The sequence below is a fragment of the Protopterus annectens genome, chromosome 11.part0 (genome assembly GCF_019279795.1).
Source record: "Protopterus annectens isolate FY-2018-M chromosome 11.part0, PAN1.0, whole genome shotgun sequence".
Taxonomy (NCBI): domain Eukaryota; kingdom Metazoa; phylum Chordata; order Ceratodontiformes; family Protopteridae; genus Protopterus; species Protopterus annectens.
Window position 1 is genome coordinate 1,210,986,662 of NC_056745.1, and position 22,989 is coordinate 1,211,009,650.

A 22,989-nucleotide genomic window follows, 5' to 3' on the forward strand; every position below is an offset into this window, starting at 1 on the left:
TAAAAGGATTTCCGGACTGTTGTGGCGATGTGGTTATCGAAGGTGAGACACTTGTCCCTAAGTCTCATCACACTTTCGGTGTTTAGTGTACTGCCACCTGTGTGGTAATTCATGGGTACATGTTTTTTCCCAAAGGGGATAACTATACATTTCTTGGCATTGAGCTTGAGCCCATGGCTCTAGCACTAAGCATCTGTTTCTGTAAGGCCCTTTTGTAGAGTAGCCGCATCATTTGGATATTCAGTAATGGCTTCTAGTTTGCAGTCATCTGCGAACTTTGTTAGCCAGAGTCCCTTATTGTTGGCCTGTACTTCAGAGAAGTAGATGCCAAACAAGAGCGGTCCCAGGAGTGAACCCTGAGGTACTCCACTTGTCACTTGTCTGGAGGTGGATTTGGAGTCTGCTACTTTTACAATCTGGGTTCTGTCAGTAAGCCAGTCTACAACCATTGAATGACATAGGGATTAATGCCCAGCTTAGTAAGTCTTTCTATGATTCCAGAGTGGGGGATGGTGTCAAAGGCCTTGGCGAGGTCCATATAGGCTGTGTGGACCACCTTACCCTTGTCCACGGCTCTGGAGACTGATTAGAAGAAGTCAGTCAGGTTCAGGAGACAAGATCGGCCCTTCACGAACCCGAACTGGATGGGGTCCAGTGTTTGAAGGTTGCCAATGTCTTTATATATAAGTTCCATGATAATACGTTTCATGGCCTTGCAGATCAGGCTCGTCAGACTGATGGGGTGGTAGTTCCCGGGATCCAATGTGGATCCCCTCTTGTGGAGTGGGATAAATGTAGCTGTGCACCACTCAGTGGGCATAAAGCCTGAGGTGAGGCTATGATTAAACATGACACTTAGGTGAGGTGCCAGTTCATTTTGTAGTTCATGTAGTACACAGCCTATTTATGAATTCCAAGAACCGTTGGGCAAAGATGTTGGTACATGAGTAGTTTTCCCAGTTAATGGCAGGGTAGTTGAAATAACCCAGTATTAGGGTGTTTGTTTGTATCTTAATATTTTACAATATATTTAGAAAGGTGTAGTGAAAATCTTGGGGCATGGTGGGGGATCTGTAGCAAGCTACAATTTGGATTGCAGTCTTAGCTCGTGTTAGTTGCACCTGGAGAATTTCAGATGCATTGTGTTGGGCAACTAGCCTGGTGGTGTGAATATCCTTGGTGAATATGGACACTCCTCCACCTTTAGTGTTTCGGTCCTGGTTTGGTGGCCGAAAAGTGTGGTAAGAGTTGTAGCCTGGTATTGCAGGGATGCTCTCTGGTGCCTTGAACTAGGTCTCAGTTACTGCACAGGTATCAATGTTCTCCATTTTTAGAAGTGCCTCGAGAGAGTGCATTTTGAGGTTTAGACTTCTAGCACTGAGCAGCATTACCTTCAGAATTTGCATGCCTGTACCTGTTACAGTGGTGGTTTTGTCCTGTGAACTTTGCCTAAAAAGGCACTATAGGGGTGGCAAGAGCCTTAGCCAGTAACCTGAATCCCAGGGGCGACAGGTGTAGACCATCTCTGGCAAAGCATCGTGGTCTGTCGATCATGTCGTCCCAGGCAGACAGATACTAGATCACCCTTAAATGACACCAGAAGCTTAACCATTTGTTGAGGTCAATCATTTTGTCCTTATATTTTGGTATCGTTCTGGGCGAAGGCAGGATGCTACTCAGGGCTAGGGTCATACCTGCCTGGGCCACATGATCCAAGAACTCTTCCATGTCTCTTTTCATGTAGTCCAGGGAGGTACATCTCAAGTCATTCACTCCAACATGGACAATGACAGAGTCATATGTGTACTTGTTGTGGAGTGACTTGAGTGCATGAGTTATGTGGTGGATCCTGGCACCTGACAGGCAGCTGACTGTAATTTTTCTCCTTGTTCAGCCTGGTGAATGGGACATCAGTGTGCCTGACTGTAGAGTCACCTATGACTAAGGTGTTAGGTACGTTGTCTTGTCTTTGGGGCTGCTGCTGGGTGGCACACTGGTGTTGTGAGCTATGTGACACTTTGGTTGTGATTGGTATTTGTTTGCATTTCACCTTCGGAGGTCCTTGTTGCTTGGGCAGGTTACAATTAAGGGCCTCTACATATGTGGATTTAATGTTGCTATGTGTGGGTGTTGGTGGTGTGGGTTTAGAAGGGCTATGTGTTGCTTGAAGTGTAGTGCAGGTGTGAACCTTATCCTCTTGACTGTCTAGCACAATCTTGGGTGGAGAGAGCTTTGCTTCTAGTTTGGCTATGTAAGTGCATCTCTCACAGGTTGTAGTGTTGGGTGGTATGAGGAGAGGGTTGCCTGTGTACATGAGGCAATTGCCGCATTGCCCCACTATGCCCAGATTCACCAGGTGGACAGGAGAAATCACTGGAAGCTGACCCTTGGACATGCCTGGTTTGGTACTTTTTTTGTAAAGTACAGGAGCTGCTTTCCCTTGCCTTAGCAAGGTACTTTGCAATTATAGGCTGTTTAGTGCCTACGATTAATTTCTCCTTATTAACAAGGAAAGTTGAGTGACTGTATCAGTTTAAGGCTTCCTAGGACTTTCCAGCAGGTATTAGAGCAAGTGCTAGTCACAGGGATGCTTAAAGGTAAGATGAAAAAAAATGGTTTATCTTAAACACTGCAGTGTGCACTAGATAAGTTAGATGTGAAAGTAGGTAACTTAAGTTTTACCTGTCTAAAAAGTTAAGTTTTAGTGGAGAGTCACTATTTTTAAAACAGCAAGATAGATTGAAAGGGGGTGGTCTCTTTTGTATTCTGGTACTATGGAATACAGTAGGAAGGCCAATAAATTTAAATAGTTGAAGGGGAGTGATTTCACAAAATGATAATTTTGTGCTTACACACACAAGCCAGTGAAAGCAGAGAGGAAATGAGATATATATGTGTGTGTGTGTGTGTGTGTGTGTGTGTGTGTATGTGTGTGTGTGTGTATATATATATATATATATATATATATATATATATGTGTACACATATGTACACACACACACACGTTGGGGAGAGGGGGAATTTATTCCTATCTTCCTTTCTAAAACTATAAAAACATAAAGTATGTTTCTCCGGGGGGGGGGGGGGGCAGAAAGTGCAACACACAAAAGTTGTACAGTAGTACTTTGATTTTTTTTCTGCCGGTTTCTTGAGTTTCAGTTAACAGAGAGTTTACTGTATGTATATAGGCATATCTATCAGGAAACGATTCATGGATGTATGTGTGTCTGTGTGTGTTGTGTATTTAAATGGCAGCAGTTTCTTTCTTCAAATTTTTTTTAGAGCTGTGAATTGGCTGACATTTTTCACTAATTATTTTTTCCTTTTTTTTCCTTTTCAAAAGAGTAGTACAAAGTCTATTTTTCTTACCACTTGCATATTGTTTGATTGTGGCTAGCTTCATATAATGTTTTCTGTTAAATTTACTGACCTGAATATACTCTCTGTAACTACATTTTATATCCATCTTTTTTACAGTCCTAATGTAATGTTTTTTCTGCCTTCAGTCCTTAGTTCTCATCTCCCGTCTTCCCTTTGTGAACCTGTTCCACTCACTGTTGCAGCTAATTGCACCGGAGTACTTTGAGAAGCTGGAACCATGTCTTGAGGCAGGTAGGAACCAATTATGGTAATTGTCCTTCAGGTTACTGTATAGATGCACCAGTGAAAGTGTTCTTGGACCTTCAGGTTAGTAGCTAGTATATTCTGATTATGTCTGGAGCTGTCAAAATGTGTTGTGATACATTTTTTTAACTTCCTTCCCTGGCTGTAAGCCATGGGGGGGGGGGGTTTCCATTGCTCATTGCTTATTCATTCTTTACAGGGGCAAATGCTGGGCATTAAACCACCTAAGCCTACTACATTGTAGAATCTGGAACTTTATTCCCTTCAGCATTTGCCATGCAGTAATGAAATAGCCCAAACTGCTAGGCAAAGAGGAAGATGTTTGAAGATAGTTTACTCTTTTTTTCTTGTAAAAAAGAAATTGCAGAAAAAAATGTAAGAATGCTATATAAAATAAATACAGACACAGACCAAAGGGACTGGAGCTTAAGTAACATGCTTCTGACACATGAATGGCCAGCAGTTAAAAAGAAGATTGAAATGCCGTGCCATTGTTTCATTGGGCTGAAGCAATGGACAAGTAATAAATGTGAAGCATCTAATCAAGCTGTTCTACGCATCATATGTGGCTGCCATTCCTTTTTCTAATTCATCATTGTGCTTTATATTTTGGTACAAATACGTTTAATTTATAAGATAGAATTATATGCTTATTAGGTTTCTTTGGATATAGCATCTATAGCAGTAAATACATAGTTTCATGTTTTAACAAATTTCAGTGGAATATTAAAAAGGTATTTTCTTTCTTTATATGGATGGGGGGGGGCTTCAAATTATTTGAAATCTTACATTGCAACATCTGTACTATTAAACCTATAACTTAATCTAAAGAATTGTTTAGGAATGTTTTTCATACTTTATGCTATTTAATTTTAAAGGAAGTAATGAAAAAAATTTAAATGTATTTTATGAATAGTTTTATTTTTTATGTTATATTTTTTTTCCTCAAATCTATTAAAATAACATTTACATAATATTTTTAAATATCATTTTAAACTATATACAATATTTGCAATAGCCTGACTTTCAATTATATACACTGTAAGTTATTAAATATAGAATTAACAGATCAGTTATCAGAGATAGAATATTGGCCTTGTATGTTAAGCAGAGATCGCCTCTGAGTAGACGATATGCGACAGAGTATAGCTGGAGTTTTTTAAGGCGGTCAGTGTAGGGCATCTGCTTTAGGCCTGTGATTCTTTTAGTGAGGTATTTCTGAGGCCTTTCCAGTTGTTGCAGATGTCTTGAGAGGTACATACCAAATGGGGCTTTGTATTCTATAATGGGTCTAATGAGGGATGAGTACAGTGGGACAATGACCTCCTTTTTTCTGGATGAAAAGCCCTTCGTGATGAGGTGTGCCACATAGAAGGATTTCCTGACTGTTATGGCGATGTGGTTATCGAAGGTGAGACCACTGTCCACCTGTGTCCCTAAGTCTCTTATCACACTTTCTGTGTTTAGTGTACTGTCACCTATATGGTAATTCATGGATACATGTTTTTTCCCAAAGGGGATAACAATACATTTCTTGGCATTGAGCTTAAGCCCATGGCTCTGGCACCAAGCATCTGTTTCTGTAAGGCCCTTTTGTAGAGTATCCACATCATTTGGGGATTCAATAATGGCTCCCAGTTTGCAGTCATCTGCAAACTTTGTTAGCCAGATTCCCTTAGTGTTGACCTGTACTTCAGAGAAGTAGATGCCAAACAAGAGCGGCCCCAGAACTGAACCCTGAGGTACTCCACTTGTCACTTGTCTGGAGCTGGATTTGGAGTCGGCTACTTTTACAGTGTGGGTTCTATCAGTAAGCCATTTAGCAACCCATTGGGTGACATAGGGATTAATGCCCAACCTAGTAAGTTTATCTATGATTCCAGAGTGGGGGATGGTGTCAAAGGCCTTGGCAAGGTCTAGATAGGCTGTGTGGACCACCTTACCCTTGTCCATGGCTCTGGAGACTGATTCAAAGAAGTCAATCAGGTTCAGGAGACAAGATCGGCCCTTCACAAACACAAACTGGGTGGGGTCCAGTGTTTGAAGGTTGCCAATGTCTTTGTTTATAAGTTCCATGATAAATACGCTCCATGGCCTTGCAGATAAGGCTTGTCAGACTGATGGGATGGTAGTTTCCGGCATCCAAGGTGGATACCCCCTTGTGGATTGGGATAACTGTAGCTCTGCGCCACTCAGTGGGCATGAAACCTGAGGTGAGGCTATGATTAAACATGACACTTAGGTGAGGTGCCAGTTCATATTGTAGTTCATGTAGTACACAGCCCGGGATGTCATCTGTTCCCATGGATGCTGTATTCTTGGCTTTAGAGAGTGCGTTTTGTACCTGTGTGGCCGTTATTACTGGAATTTGGCAATCTTCCGGTATTGAGATGGGCCATTTAGGGGGTGAGAGGGGGGTGAAGTTGGCACTGAATCGATCTGCCAGGATATTGGCAATATCCTTTGGATCAGTATATTTAATGCCATTCTGTTTTAGCTCATAGCAGATCTGAGCATTGCCATTTAGATTCTTGACATAGTTATAGAATGCTTTGTGGTTGTCTTTGGAATCTTTGGCAATTTTATTTTCGTAACTAGCTTTGGAGGATTTTATGAGGCATCTCAGTTTCTTACTGAGGCTAGTAAGGGAGTTTTTTGCATCCCGGGATTTTCCTCTTTTCTGCAAAAGTTTCTTCCTTTTGTTGTAAAGTTTGTTTATGGCAGGGGACCACCAGATTGGCTTCCTTTTTTTGGATGAGAGCATTTTGGTTCTATTTGGGATGGCACGATTCATGCATGAGTGGATGTGCTCGTACAGTGCCTTAGTGTAGGATTCAGCAGTTGAACTTTCAGTTCTCGTCTACATGGGTGTCATGAAGTTTGTCACTTCTGACTTGAGTAGCATGAAGTTGGCTTTGGAGAAGTTTTTTATGGTTGTTTCTTTATTGGGGGTTGGGGGTGGGATGTGGATGTTAAGGGTGATTAGCTTATGGTCAGACCTGACTAACGAGGGTGTGACCATAGGTATGGAGCATTGATTTCCCATGTTGGTAATGACCAGGTCTAGGATATTGGAGCCCTGGTGGGACTATGGATTAGTTGATCCAGGGCGTTGGAATTTATGAATTCCAAGAACCGTTGTGCAAAGGTGTTGGGACATGAGTAGTTTTCCCAGTTAATGGCAGGGTAGTTAAAATCACCCAGTATTAGGGTGTTTGGTTCTATCTTAATATTTTCCAGTATGTTTAGAAAGGTGTAGTGAGAATCTTGGGGTATGGTGGGGGATCTGTAGCAAGCTACAATTTGTATTGCAGTCTTACCTAGTGTTAGTTGCACTTGGAGAATTTCAGACACATTGTGTTGGCCAACTAGCCTGGTGGTGTGAATATCTTTGGTGAATATTGACACTCCACCACCTTTATTGTTTTGGTCCTGGTTTGGTGGCCGAAAAGTGTGGTAAGAGTTGTAGCCTGGTATTGCAGGGGTGCTCTTTGGAGCCTTGAACCAGGTCTCAGTTACTGCACAGATATCGATGTTCTCCATTTTAGGAGTGCCTCGAGAGAGTGCATTTTGAGGTTTAGACTTCTAGCATTGAGTAGCATTACCTTCAGATTTTGCATGCTTGTACCTGTTACGGTGGTGGTTTTGTCCTTTGAAGTTTGCCTAAAAAAGGCACTATAGGGGTGGCAAGAGCCTTAGCCAGTAACCTGAATCCCAGGGGCGACAGGTGCAGACCATCTCTGGCAAAGCATCGTGGTCTGTCAATCATGTCATCCCAGGCAGACAGATACTGGATCCCCTTTGAATGACACCATAAGCTTAGCCAATTGTTGAAGTCAATCATTTTATCCTTATATTGTGGTATTTATAGCGAACAAACTCTGAGTCCAATTTAATAGTTTCATCGAGTTCTGACACTTGTCTGCTCAGAGCTTCAACCAGTATTGCATAATGTTTGATCATTAAGTTAAGTAACTCAAAGCCTTGCCGATCAAAAAGTACAAGAAGGAAAGCCTTGCCGATCAAAAAGTACAAGAAGGTCCTTATGGAACTGTGAATTGACTACCAGACCAGTTGGCTATTGATGGTGGCGAAGGCCTTTGGGAACTATCTTGAGTTTCAAACATTCTTGAAAGTACAATATCTCTAATTGAGTCTTTTTTAGTTTCACTAAAATGTTGTCAAAGTTTTTAAGATTAGTAAAAATGTTGACCTGCTCACCTTGATACACTCCAGTCGTTGAAGGTAATTGATCTAATGCTGTAGAAAAGGTGAAGTTGTCAGTCAACCAGTTGTTAATGTCCGGGATTCGGGTAACCCCTGTGTCGCTTACGCAAATCACAGACTCCGAACGAAAGTTAGAAGATGTATCACGTATCAAGTTAATAATACAAATATTCCAAATAAACTTTGTAAAACTCAAGAACGAACTGGAACACAATAAGAGTAGGCTGTACTGTTAAAATAATTTAATGAAATCACAGATAAAATTAGCGCTTTCGGCGGGTAAAATAACCCACCTTCTTCAGATCACACAGCGGAACAAAAGAAACTTTTATTTATACATCTATGAATATTGGATGTCCAATAGACATGAAGTGCATTATTTAAATGCTTAAATTGTCATAGCGACCTTAAAGTAAAATCGCTACCCATGAGTTTTTTGCTTACACTGCTGTCGGATACATAAACACATAAAAATAATAAATATATAATGCATTTCCTACTTGTTACATTGCAAGTAAGCAAAAGAATATCATGTTTGACATTAAGGCAGGCTATATCCAGATTGTCCAAGTACAAAAATTAATATTGATGTAAATTAAAAGATCGCTAGCTGGAATGAACAAAATTCACAAAACCTTGCAGTAAATCTAATACAAATAGCGCCAGTTTAAGTGTCCTTTTGGCTCACCAAAGGTTTTGTGAATTTTGTTATTATTTTTATGTGTTTATGTATCAGACAGCAGTGTAAGCAAAAAACTCATGGGTAGCGATTTTACTTTAAGGTCGCTATGACAATTTAAGCATTTAAATAATGCACTTCATGTCTATTGGACATCCAATATTCATAGATGTATAAATAAAAGTTTCTTTTGTTCCGCTGTGTGATCTGAAGAAGGTGGGTCATTTTAAATTTTATCTGTGATTCCATTAAATTATTTTAACAGTGCAGCCTACTCTTATTGTGTTCCAGTTCGTTCTTGAGTTTTACAAATAATACAAATATTGTTTGCAAGGGGAGGTATAACTGCAATTCTAAGGGGTGTGTGTACTTAGCTAAGTGTAATTCCTGCTTAGGTGTCTACATAGGTAAGACGGATTGGAAACTTAAGGAACGCATATATGAGCATCAATATGCTATTAAGAACAGGAAAGCTAAGAATGCCTTAGCTAAACATATACTCAATAACCCTGGCCATTCATTCTCCTTTAGGATTATTGACCAGATCTGTTCTCATATTAGAGGAGGACCATTTTCTTTATGGCTAGAGCAGCGAGAATTATATTGGCAGCTCAGACTAGATGCATTCAGATACCCAGGGTTAAATGATACATGCTCAGTAGCTTGCATTCTAAAACTAAGAAATTTGATGAGATAGTATTTTTATCTTTAGAATGTTTTTACCTTTAGAATGTGTATTTTGTATAAACTAATGTAGTTTAGAGACATGCAGTTTCTTGGTAATTTCAGATTTTATACTATATCTGTATTTAAACATTTTATAAGCAGTATTTTAATTATCTGTTGTTTGATTGTTTTCTAAGTCCTATTGGACCTTTTTAAACATCTGACTGTCCTGCTTATTTTGTTACCTATTTAAATGTGGTGTATTAGTTTTGTTGAACAGTCTGAAGAAGTGGGTGTATCTGTGCCCACGAAAGCGCTTACTGTCATATTAAATTCTTTTTTGTACCTTCTAGTCTTGGCTATTTTTTGTTTTTATATTAGTCCTTAATTGCCATTTCAATTCCACAAACTTTAGATAAAATCTTCACTTGCCCCCCCCCCCCCCCCGTTCCCCCAAATTGACTTGGTCAATTACACAAAACTTAAACTGGTGCATGGGATTCCGTTTTATGTGTCTAAACAAAGCATTTCTATTGTCATTCTTCTTGATGTCATAAATGTGCTGATATATTCTTTTTAGTTTAGTTTTCCCAATGTAAAATGCTGAACACTGTCCACATAAGGCCAAATAGACTGCCCCATTATTATTACAACAAAATCTTCGGTGTAAGTGAATTTCCCCATACCCTGTCTAATTACCATAGAACTATGGGTCTGATCCCATACTAGATCTTAGTAGTTTGAATATCTTTGTAGCAAGGCAGAAATTATGCACAATCACCTTCTGGACTGTTCTTCCTCTTGTATCCAAAGGAGACAGGCTGTGTCTTAGGTTCATAGGTAAATACTAGGCAAATCAGTCTGCAGACTATTGATTGCCTAACCAGTAACCAGAAAATAACCAACGGTGAAAATCACTCCTTGTACTTTGTGTCTGTGAGATACACACTATAATCTCTATGCCATACTCCAATCCACAAGTGAGAGCTGAGGGAATCAACCCCTGTGCCCAGGACTTACATCTCACTGCCTTAACCATATGCACTAACTGCCAGACTGCTGCTGGATTTTTAGAGCACCTGCCTACATATCAGAATCAGGAAGGCATGCCAGATATTCCTTTGTCTGTACTACAGATGATTTCCAGTTTTGAACCTTGTGATGTGGCCTTTCTTTGGCCTCAAGAGTATTCATAAAGTGCATGGCAGTCATGGCTCTTTATCTAATTAAACTTTGCAGTCTAGTCTTTCCCTTTTTTAATTTCTCCAAATCTTTTGGGTTCCTACAACCATGATGGGAATGGACCCCATTCTTAAGTCAAAGTATGATTAAAGTTCATGAAATTAGTATTGTTTCACTCTTTGATGTCAGCCAAACATGCTCTTCGCAGCACCCGCAATATGCCCAGTAATGACTCCTTCTGCAGTTTGTGTGGAGTTACATATATTGGTAACACATCTAAATATGATTGTAGACTTTTTTTATAAGACCCTGTTGCTCCTACTACTGTTGGAGCTAGCTGGGTATCCTTCTTCCACATAGCTCTCATTTCTGCTTGCAGATCCTATTTTATGGCTTTGTGTCTCTCTATGCAGGATACTGTAGTCACTGGGTGTGGAGATTTCAATGATCCATGCTACTTTTGTCTTCTTTTCTTGGACTACTATATCCAGTTTTCTAGCATCTATCTTTTGATTGTTGGTAATGGTTGATCCAATGTGATATAAACTTCTTCATTTTCTATGATGCTTTGTGGCTCATGTTTCCAGTGCTTTTCAGCCACTTCAAAATCATAATGTTTGCACAATCCCCAGTGCAACAGTCTCACCACATTATTATGCCTTTCAGTATACAGTCCTTCTGTCATTAGTATATCACAACCATCAACGAGGTATGCGACTGTTTCCAGTTCGGTTTTACAAAATCTACATTTGTCTGTTTCTCCCACATGTTCAATGGACTATGTAAACCAGCATGTACATAGCTCTCTGTCTTGAGCCGCCAATATTAACCTTTCATCTCATGGTTTGAATTTACCTCTCCTTAACCATTCCTGTGTTCGTTCCTGATCAACATGAGGTTCTTCCAGAAGTTTTCTATACTTGCAACTATATTTATGCATTTTCCACATTTCTTGCCATTTCATCTGGTCCTTCACTTTATGTTCTTTCTTTTGTTTTATGGCACATTCAGTTGTTGCCTGACTTTTGTCTCCTGGTTTGATTTCCATCCCTGCTTGAAGCTGATATGCTTCTGCTAGGTTAAGCGTAAAAGTCATCTTAGATTTATTCTCCTCATGTTTCAAAACTTTCACTACGTTTAGGTCTTGTGAGGTCAACAGATATGTGTTGAGTCCCACAGTTGCAGATCTGTACATGTAAAACAATTTCAAGGAGGCTCATCCCTCTTAAGGAAACTGGGAATATATAATCTTGGTATGCATTGATTTTTATAGATCATCTGGTGAGCATGAAGCATCATTCTTGTTTTAATATCTAATCTATCCAACACATTTTGAGGCCAATCAATCACTCCAAAACTCTAAGTTAGGACAGGAAGAGCAAACTGGTTTATAGCTTGGATTTTGTTCCTAGATTTCATTGCTGTTTTCAGGATTAATTTAAGTCTTCTAAAATATTCCTTACTAAGTTTTACTCACATTTGTTCATATTTTATTGCTGATCCTTCATCAGTTCCTAAATATTTATACACCCCCTCTTGCTCAAGTTCTGTTATATTACATTCTTCTCCTGAACTGATGTTTTCCTGGTACTGCAGTTTCCTGCTTTAAAGGGTGCATTTGCACATTTATCAAGGCCAAATGACATTCTAAAATAATCTGAAAAAGTTTTGGCAACCTGCAGCTGTGCTTTCAGTTCCTCATCTGATGTGCTATACAGTTTTAAATAATTGACAAAGAGAAGATGAGAAGTCTTCAGACTTTGTTGTTTTCTAGGAGCCAAATTATAATCATGGCCTAAGCTGTTAGGCAGATAGCTTAATGGGTTAAGGGCAAGCCAGATTAGCAACAGTGACCGAGATTCAGCCTGGAATCTTTGAATTTGTATCCCTGGGCTAATAATTTGTCTTTTATCATGACTTAATTGAAAAGTGGTCTGCCATTGTTTCATGGTCACTGTAATGTAATCGATCAGTGTAGGGTGTATCTTATACATTTTTTTATCCATGAATGTGGAATACTATCAAATGCTTTTTTTGTAGTCAATCCATGCCATACTTAGATTCTTCCCATTTTTACAGTTCTCCACTATGACTTTATTTAACAGCAAATAATCCTCTGTTCCATATGAATTTCTTTTTATTGCCCTTTTGTTCTGCTGCCATAATTGAGTTTTCTTCTAAATGACTATAAACTCTGTCAGCATCAATTCCCTTGTATAGTTTATATATCATTGGAAGATAAGTTATTGGTTTATAATTTTTAGGGCAGCTTGCAGGTTTACTCTTAAGCAGGAGCATTGTTTTACCTGTTGTTAACCTGTCACCAATAACATACCCTCTTACCAAAAGTTTAATAAAAAAGGAGGGGAAGGAGCTTTAAATGTATGGACAAAACAAAGTGAACCTTTTAGAAATAACCAATTTATGGATTATGATGAAGATTTCCCACCCTTAGAAAGGCAACACAACAGTCCTAACAGAGAGAATAATGGAAATTTTCACAGGCGAGGGGGGATAAGGGGAAGGGGGAGGTATATGTACTAAACCCCCCACCCGACAGTGGGAATAGTAGGGCACACAACATTGAGAAGACTGGGAACAAGTATACACTGAATGGGTTCAGTATATACAATTATAGTAACATCGAACTCAAGAAAGAACATTTTTCTCTGTTGGAAAGAGGCTTTAAGTTTATTCCTTTTGTGAAAGGGAATAGAATACAAACCTCCCTAGACATAAAACTGTTTTTAAGAAAAATGAACCTTGAATTGTTATTTAAGAAGGAAGAGTATGGTATTGACAGGGAGAAAATAAATGTTACGGTAGAACAAAGAATATTAAAAAGAAAATCTACGTTTAATCCACCCATCCATGCACAACTTAGAAATTTTGAACATGTCATGGAAAATGTAATCAAAAGATGTGATAAAAAAGTGAGATACACAAATAATTTAGAAAGAAAAGAAAAGGAGATATTGGAAGAACTCAGACACAATGAAGGTGTTAGGGTTATGAAACCTGACAAAGGGGGTGGAGTGGTCATAATGGAAGTAATTGATTATGAAGGTAAAATGAATGAAATATTAACTGATGAAACAAAATACAGGACAGTTTCTCGAAATGAGATAAATTTAGCCTATCACAAAATAGACATGAGTTTGAATGATATGGCTATAGAAGCAGTTATAGATGAAAAAATGCTTTCCTTCTTGAAAGTTAACAAGCCCAAAATACCTGTTATTTTCGGTATTCCGAAAATACACAAGAACACTAGTGACCCCCCCCTTTAGACCCATTGTGTCAGCTGAAGGATCCAAAACAACACCTTTAGCTATATTCGTTGACACAAAAACGAAACATATATGGACAAATAAAGAGGCGATATTGAGGGACTCATGGGACCTATTAAGAGAACTAGACCCAGAGTTACCTGACCAAGACATGTTATTTGTGACTATAGATGTGGTGGATTTATTTGGATCAATACCATACGGAGAGTATTAAAATGTTTGAAGAGGAAGTATTCAAGGACAACAAAATGACACACGAGGACAAAATAGCGTGCACAGGCTTGATGGACATGGTGTTAAGGAACAACTTTTTGGTTCATCAAGGAGAGTTTTTTCAACAAACCCAGGGAGTTGTAATGGGCGCAGCCTGTGCACCTACATTTGCCAATCTAGTCCTCGCCAACTGGGAGGAAAAGTTTGTATTTGAATCCGAATATTTTAAATTTTGCAAGTTGTATAAAAGGTTCCTTGACGACATCATTATTTTTTGGACTGGTGATTATGGTAAACTCGAAGAATTTATTTCATATATAGGAGAAACAACTGATTTTTTGAAATTCACATATACCACATCTAACACAAATATTGCTTACCTAGACATAGAAATTATCAAAAACTTGAATTCCATAGAAACTAGAGTGTATAGGAAAGATACGTATGTCAATTCCTTCCTTCATTTTGACAGTGGACATCCACATCATTGTAAAAGAAACTTGGTGAAGGGACAGTTCGTCAGAGGGTCTAGAATGACGAGTACTGACGATGAATTTAAAAAAGAATGTGATAGATTGGAACGAATGTTCCTGGATAGAGGATATCCCAAGGAATTCATTATGGAATATAGGATGGAGGTGGCTAAAGCCAGAAGTGGAACATTCAAACCCATATTAGGACTTAAAGAAGAAACACAAATCCCTCACAAAAACATTCCACAAAAGAAAGGAAATTATCAACAAGCACTCATACTTGAATATAATGCTCTTAACAGGAAAGTAAAAGACCTGTTTCAAAAAGAATGGGAAAAGTTCAAAACCTTTTCAGATTTGGATGGACTATTTGATTTCAACCTAAAGGTGGTGTTTAAGAACTCAACCAATATAAAGAACTTGTTAGAAACAGGGAACCCAAGGTACAAAGGTGAAAGGGGTAATCTTGGAAAAATAGGCACATACAAATGTGGAAAATGCAGACAATGTGAATACATAACTAACCAAGAAAAAATTTACTTGGATAGTAGAAATATGTGGCTACACAGTAAAGGATATTTTAACTGTGAGTCTAAGGGATTGGTATACCTTGCAATTTGCATGGAGTGTTCTTCTTACTATGTGGGCAAGACAGAACGCTCCTTAAAAAAGAGGATTTATGAACATACCTACGAAATCAAAAAATGCAAGGAAACCAATGCCCTTTTTAAACACTCACTTGTCTGCAAGGAATATAAATACAGATTTTTTGTGTTAGACCAAGTTAAAATTGATATAAGAGGGGGTCCCTGGTAGGAAAACATTGGTTTTAAAGAATTATGGTGGCAATTGGCTTTGGAAGCCAACAGACCCCCAGGATTGAATGAAAATATTTCCATTCTGCCACTTTTAAAGTTAAAAGCTGCTAAAATATGACCTTATAAACTATTATAAATAAGGTCAGTAGATGGCACTATTGTACAGTAAATAAGAAGAAAGTATGAGAATCTTAGACTACACTTTCATTATCAATGAATTACTAAAACAAACACAAACACCTTTGAATGACATTATATAATTTTAATAAATTAATAAATGAATTTAAATGTTTTTTTTAAATAAAACTTTTGATTTTAGTATATATTTATTAAGACAGCGGATTTTAACTTCTTAACTGAATGAATATGAATGCACTAACCAGCACGAGACACAATGCTGAAATTTAACTGGTCTCTCATTTTAATTGGAAGCCCAATATGATTGGTTAATAACAATATAATTTTGTATAAAATGTTTTGATTTTAAGAATGGCACTTTATCTGATTGCCTTGGAACTTTAAGTGGACTCTGTGCATCGTATTCTCCCACTGCTTTTTTCTTTTCTTTGGTTTTGGTGATTGTTGAAAAGCCGGCCGTAGAGACATTTTACCTGTTGTTAGCCCGGTTGATGTCTGTTCAGGGTGCACACATGAATAGTTCTTACTCATAGCTAAATCTTCATACATAGATGTTAATACTTTTAACCAAAAGTTAGGTACTGCATCTAGGCCTGGGGTTTTCCAATTAGAAGCTTTTCTTAACTTTGTTTCAATCTCTCTGGCTGTTACTTCATCCATTTTCATATCCTGTACCTTTAAACTTCTTATTCTTTCTTTTACTTCTTTTATCCATTAGCATCTTTGTTGTGTTCCACAGGATCGTCATAGATACTTAAGCAAAGTGCATCTATTTCTTCTTTTTTAGTGGCGGTTCAATTCATTTTTCCTTGTTTCCCAATTCTCTGTAAAACTTTTTTCTGTCATCAGTAAATTGCTTATTTTGTATGTTTCCTTTATACTTGTTTGTGTATCTTGTAAGTTTTTCCAGCGGTACTGAAATTTTTAGTTTATTTGCAATAGTGCATAATAGATCCTGGTCTGTTTTAATATTGTGCATTGCTTTTATCATGTCTTTCTTAGTATTTTTGTTGATCTATTCCCTCTTCTATAGTCTTCTGACAGCAACACTTCTTGTCTTAGTTGCTTTATATTTTTTTTCTGTTCAATACTTCCATGTTGGTATTTGATTTCTTCCCTTCCATTGCCTCACTACCCTTGTGTTCTTGCAGTAGATCTTTATCAGTTATTAGTTAACTGCACAGTAATATATCCTGTTTACTTCTGTTATATCGCATGGATCTCTGTGGACAGCCCTAATTACTGTGCTCATTTGTTTTATCAGACTTCTAACTTTTGGGCTTTTGTTGACCTTCTGCAGTCAATTTCTTTCATTGATCTTAATATATCTATGTCTGTTAAATCAAGCAACTCTTCCCTTAGTTCATTTTCTTGCAGACTGAGGGCACATCCTTTATTTTCCACTTCCTGCAGACATTCCGTAGAGAGTTCTATAGCATCTTCCTGTGCCACCTTTTCTTCACTTTCATCCTATGCCATCAGTTGTTTTGTCATATAGGAATTCACTGGCCTATCACTCCTCAACATTGGCTGCATCAGAGTTTCCACAGTTTCCTGTTCCTTCCCTTGCTGTCTAGCTTCATAATAATGTTTATACTGGTTTCCTCTGGAAGGCTGCAAAATATTTTGATATGGCACCTAACCAATTGCTTCCTGTTCCACTGGTTTCCTTAATTTGCATATTCATTGCTCTGTCCTGTTGTGGTGCTTTCTGCAGTAGATTTACTACACTGAATCCTTCACTTTGCAGGTGCTCCATAACCTCAGTTTCTATTTATTTAACTTGTCCATTACTAATCTCCTTTTCTACTTTCCCCCTTAGTCTTCTTATTTTCTGTATTGTAAAGTTTTCCATACCCGGATTCCTTTGCCTTTATTTCTCTTCAAATATCTTTGGTGCTGCTCTTTTTGTATTGGTTAGGTTTGCTTTCTCCTTGGCATAAGTATTACACCATATTAAATCTCTTTTCCTTTCCCATGTCCATATTTCTTCTTCAGATGTTTCCTGATCTTCCTGCTTCTCCTTATTCTGGGGACTCTCTCCATCATGCTGTGATGTAACCTGTGTTAGACCTTCTACATCAAATCCTTCAGTTTGCAGGCACTCAATAATTTCAACTTCTATTTCTTTAACTTCTGCTTTACTAGTCTTCTTTTCTACATTCCATCTTTGTGATATTAATTTTTTTATTGTGAAATTTTCCATATCTGGATGTCTTTCCTTGTATTTCTCTTTGAATATCTTTGAGACTGCCTTCTCTGTATTAATTAACTTGGCTTTCTCCTTTGCATAAATATTGCACCATATCAGATTTATTTTTATTTATTTTATTTTACATTTGTTGACCGGGATAGTCCGACTGGATGCATGTCCATTTTCAGCGGAGGCCCGGGGAGAAAAACTCCAAGGGGTAAGCAGATACAGCATTACATAATACCAGCATTACATATTACAAACAGACTATTTACAGAGATTACATAAGTAAGCAAATTAAACAAGTTCCACAGGTTAGATTTAATCCTGAGCGCAAGTCAGGATTAAATTAAATTACACAGTAAACTGGTTAACAGATTTTTACACATGTACACATAGTAATATATTCAGATAGAAAACTTGTACATTTATGATAGGATTGATTGTATTACTAGGATGTAGCTCATTCAGTTCTACATAGAATGTTGATCAATTTGTGTATAACAATGGATACTGTTTCTTTAAATATTTTTAAATTCTTGGTGCCAAAAAAGATTTATAAGCCTTGTTAATTGTATTATAAGATGTTCTGATGAAGCCCAACGTGGTTGGGTGAAAGCGCTTAACCTATTCAGTTAATACTAGTTACATTTGGAATACTTTTTAACCTTTTTTGCCTTGTTTACAATAAATTCACTTTACGCTGACAAGTGGTTTTGCACTTATTGGTGACTCCGGGGCTGCTTGCATTATCTCCTTAAAAATGTACGTGATCTTTCTTGGAGATCTTTTTTTGTTAATGACCCCTGTCAGATATCCCATCTGTTCATGGGACTACATTTTGTATGAACCCACTGTGCCTCCATTTGAGTCTTGATGCTGATTGTACAACATTAGACTGGGCCTAGAATGTAATGTCCAACAAGAGCATTCATTAATTTTTTAGCACTAGTCTACGCTAACTCCTGCTGGATTGCTGGGTACCAGCTCACCATTGCCACTCTTGTTCTAACCTCCTTGTGGAGCAGAATGATCATGCATTGTGTAGCACAGATAATCCTATCTTTATTTTTATTTTATGTATTGTTAACTTGGTAAATCAATCAGGCATAAATGCCTGTTTCAGGATGTACTGTCTGGTTAAGTGATTAGATATGAACTGTACAGTTTGCAAGTGGAGAACATGGGAATCAAACTTTGGGCCACTGTGTAATGCTTTTAAACAGCTCATAGCTTTAATCTTGTCTGCTAAACTTCCAGATAAAATCTAGCTATATTCCATGCATGTCATTTACCAGGAGCTAACAATGTTAAAATATATGCACTGTTTATCTATTTTTTATTTATTTTTTGAAGACCATTTTAGTTTTGTCAGACTAATAGCCTGTTTTAGGGAAAACCAGAGGTGGTAGGTATACTGTTAGGGGAAATTTGGCCAAGGCATTGCGGTAGTATCCCTACTCTTTTTGATAGGTACCATGGGATCTTTTACATCCACCTGAGCTACCAATAACTCAAGCAGATGGGACCTCAGTTTAACATCTTCTGTCAAGGATGACACACCCAGGAGTGCGGCACCACCTAATGCTGTACTGTAGAGGCACCAGTTTGAAAATTAATCAAGTTATCTGGAGTGGAAATAGAGCCCTCAGCCTTCTGATTTTCTAGCACCAAACATGAACATGCTGCCTGTAGAGCCATTGATAAAGAATACCAGAACGTAATTGGTGTACATTTTTATAATTATTTAGATATGAAATTATTGAAATGAGTTTAAATTCTTAGCATGTAGCATTTTAAAATGCTACAGATGTTGTTATAGCAGTTGAGCGTTATTTTGTATTTATACAGATCAGATTGCGAAGTTTTGTGTCCACTTGACCTCTGTTTGATTCCCATAAGCTTCAGTTCCGTATGTTTGACTGATTAGTAAGATGTACAGCTTTTTAGTGCTTTCAGATCACTGCTAAAAATGGGACTTATGCTTATTGGACCTTGCATAATAACACAAAGAAGATTCAAAAAACATATTTATGTATCTTGAATTGAGGTATGCAAAATAGTCAGGTTGTGATCCTTTTGTTAACTGGGATTTATAGTGTAGTAAGTCTAACACTACATTTTAAGAATTTGTGCATAGCGCGGCATTGAGCAGCGCCACTTATTTGGGTTTGAGCCTTGGAACTGATCTAGTTCTCATAATAAACACCCTATTCCTACGCTAAAGCCTAGCACTTGCTCACTAAAGCAATTATATAAGTCAGCACTAAAAAATTAAAAGCACTACACCCTCACAAACTCCCCTTGAGTAACTTGTTCCCCATTGGCCCTTTTTTCAATTATAAAGGAATTCCCAATACTATTCTAGCATGTCCAAAGGTCAGTTGTCAATCTCCTCTCCGGTCCAGCTGGTGAACCTGGGAATCTTGAGGCAATGTTACAACTGCCTAATGTACACAGACAACCCTCTCCTCCTCCCAACAAATTCCAACACGTGAGAGATGCAACCATATCGCCATACTGGAGGCTAAGCTCTCTCAACTCAGTACTGGCGTAACCAGTCAGGAGGAGGAGGAAACCACACTCACTACAATTCCAGTCTCACATAGACCTACCACAACAGCAAACCAAACACATAAACACACAAAAACATACTTGGAGTCTCTAAATAAAAATCTGCCTTAGCAGCAGAGACCTCCAAAGCAGACACCCAAGCAACCGCTACCCCAAAACAAAACACGTGCAATACATAGCTCACAAAGCCAGTGTGCCAAACAGTCACAACCCTTCAGGCTAAACAACACACCTGATACACTTGTAATAGGTGACTCTATCATCAGGCACACTGACGTCCCACTCACCAGGCTGAACAAGGAGAAGGTCACAGTGAGCTGTCTATCGGGCGCTAGGATCTGCCACATAACACAAGCACTCAGGTCACTCCAAGGCAAGTACAAATATGACTCGGTCATTGTCCATGCTGGTGTGAATGACCTGAGACGTACCTCCCTGGACTACATGAAAAGAGACATAGAGGAGCTCTCTCAGCATGTAGCCCAGGCCGGTATGACACTGACCTTGAGTAGCATCTTACCCTCACCAAGAATGATGCCACAGTATGAAGACAAGATTATCAATTTCAACAATTGGCTTAAGTACTGGTGTCATTCAAAGGGGATCCAATGCTTGTCAGCCTGGGATGACATGCTCGACAAGCCACGATGCTTCGCTAGGGACGGCTTGCACCTGTCACGCCTGGGCTTTCGGATATTGGCAAAGGCTCTTGCTACCCCCATAGTGCCTTTTTTAGGCAAGGCTCAAAAGACAAACCCACCTCCATAGGTATCACAAGGGATAAGAAACTAAGAGTAATGCTACTCAGCCAGAAGTCTAAACCTCAAGATGCAGCACTCGAAATTCTCCTTAGCATGGAGAACATCGATATCTGTTCAGTAACAGAAACCTGGTTCAAGGCTCTCGAGAGCACCACAGCACTACCAGGTTAGACCTCATACCATGCTTTTCCCCAAAACTTGGACCGAACCAAAGGAGGAGTATCAATATTCATCAAAGATACCCACACCTCCAGGTTGGTGGCACACGAAGCATCAGACACTATCCATGTGCAACTAACAGTGGGTAAAACTGCCCTCCAGTTTATAGCCTGCTACAGACCACCCTCCCAAACCCAGGTACCCCACTCGGCCTTCCTGAGAACACTGGAAAATATGATGGTCTCTACAAACACCATTATATTGTGCGACTTCAACTACCCAACCATAGACTGGGAGTATTACTCTCGCTACAACACCCTAGCCCAAAGGTTTAGAATTTTTAAACTCAAATGCTATGGAACAATTTGTTACCACTCCCACAAGAGGGGAAAACATACTGGACCTGATCATCACCAACATGGGGACTCTATGCTCCAGACCAGAAGTCTATCCCTCACTGGTAAGATCAGACCATAAACTAATCTCACTGGATATTCACTTCCCGACCCCACCCCATGCCCAGAAAACCACAGTGAAAAACTTCTCTAAAGCAAATTTCACACTCCTCAAAACCGAGGTGGAATCCTTCAAAGCCCCCGGGCCTATGGATAATATGGCCCAGACCACAAAATCCTTTATAAATGCATTCTATGAACACCTTCAGGAATGCATGGATCATCACAATCCCAAATAAAACCAAGACCCAATCCTCCAAAGGCAGACGTCCTGTCTGGTGGACCCCAGCCATAAACAAACTATACAATAGAAGGAGGAAGCTACTACATGACAGGCAAAATCCCAAAAAGGGAAGGCATCTCTGATCAGTATTAGCAAAAAACTACGGGCACTCATAAAATCATCTAAGGCCAGCTTCGAGAGAAAAATTGCACAGGACACTAAGGATAATCACAAGGCTTTCTTTAGTTATGTTAGGAACCTGGGTGGGAATTCCCAGATATGCTCAGAATTAGTCCAAAATGACAAAAATACACGAACCCACAGACATTGCTAACATCCTAGCTGACAGGTTCAGCGCAAACTTCTCCCCTCCCCACCAAAAGGGCTAATATCTATCCCAGCAGAGTGCTGCCCCCCTGACATCTCAGATGCTCAGGTAGGAGCTGCCCTCACCAAAGCAAGAAACACAGCATCAATGGGACCAGACGGTGTCCCGGGCTGCGTCCTACATGAACTCCAAGAAGAGCTAAACCCAAACCTAAAACTACTGTTCAATCTCAGCCTTACTACAGGATATGTACCCAAAGAGTGGCGTACAGCAACAGTGGTCCCTCTCCACAAAGGTGGTGCCTCAACGGATCCTGGAAACTATTGCCCCATAAGTCTCACTAGCTTGGTCTGCAAAGCTATGGAAAGGATCATCATGGACCTTATAAATAAAGATATTGGGGACCTACAGACACTGGATCCTACCCAGTTCGGCTTTGTTAAGGGCAGATCCTGCCTCTTAAACCTGGTCGATTTATTTGAAACAGTCACCAAGGCCATTGACAAGGGGAAGGTGGTCCACACAGCCTACCTAGACCTCGCAAAAGCCTTCGATACAATACCCCACTCGGGCATTATAGATAAGCTCACCAGCTTAAATATAAACCCCTATGTCACTAGATGGGTTGCAAACTGGCTCAAGGACAGAACCCACATGGTTAGAATAGCTGGAGCCATGTCAGACTCCAAACCAGTTACAAGTGGCATTCCACAAGAATCAGTCTTGGGACCTCTCTTGTTCGGTATATATTTCTCGGAGGTACAGTCCAACATGGAAGGACTGTGGCTGACAAAGTTCGCAGATGACTGCAAACTGGGCGCCATAATAGACTCTCCAGCCGACACAAGCATCCTCCAAAAGGGCCTCATAGAAACAGACAACTGGTGCCAGAGCCATGGCCTCAAGCTAAGCGCCAAAAAGTGTATAGTCATCCCCTTTGGCAAAAACAAAGTGCCCACAAATTACCACATAGGTGGTAATTTGG

The 22,989-nt window shown here is 39.2% G+C and overlaps 1 protein-coding gene across 1 annotated transcript in view; it reads left to right on the plus strand.

Moving 5' to 3' along the window:
- Positions 1-22,989, plus strand: part of DENND6B (DENN domain containing 6B) — a 1,114,433-nt gene that overhangs the window by 708,286 nt on the left and 383,158 nt on the right. Inside the window, exon 6 of the mRNA XM_044088568.1 lies at positions 3,507-3,612. Within this exon, the coding sequence (XP_043944503.1) occupies positions 3,507-3,612 (106 nt within the window). The remainder of the gene's footprint in view (positions 1-3,506; positions 3,613-22,989) is intronic.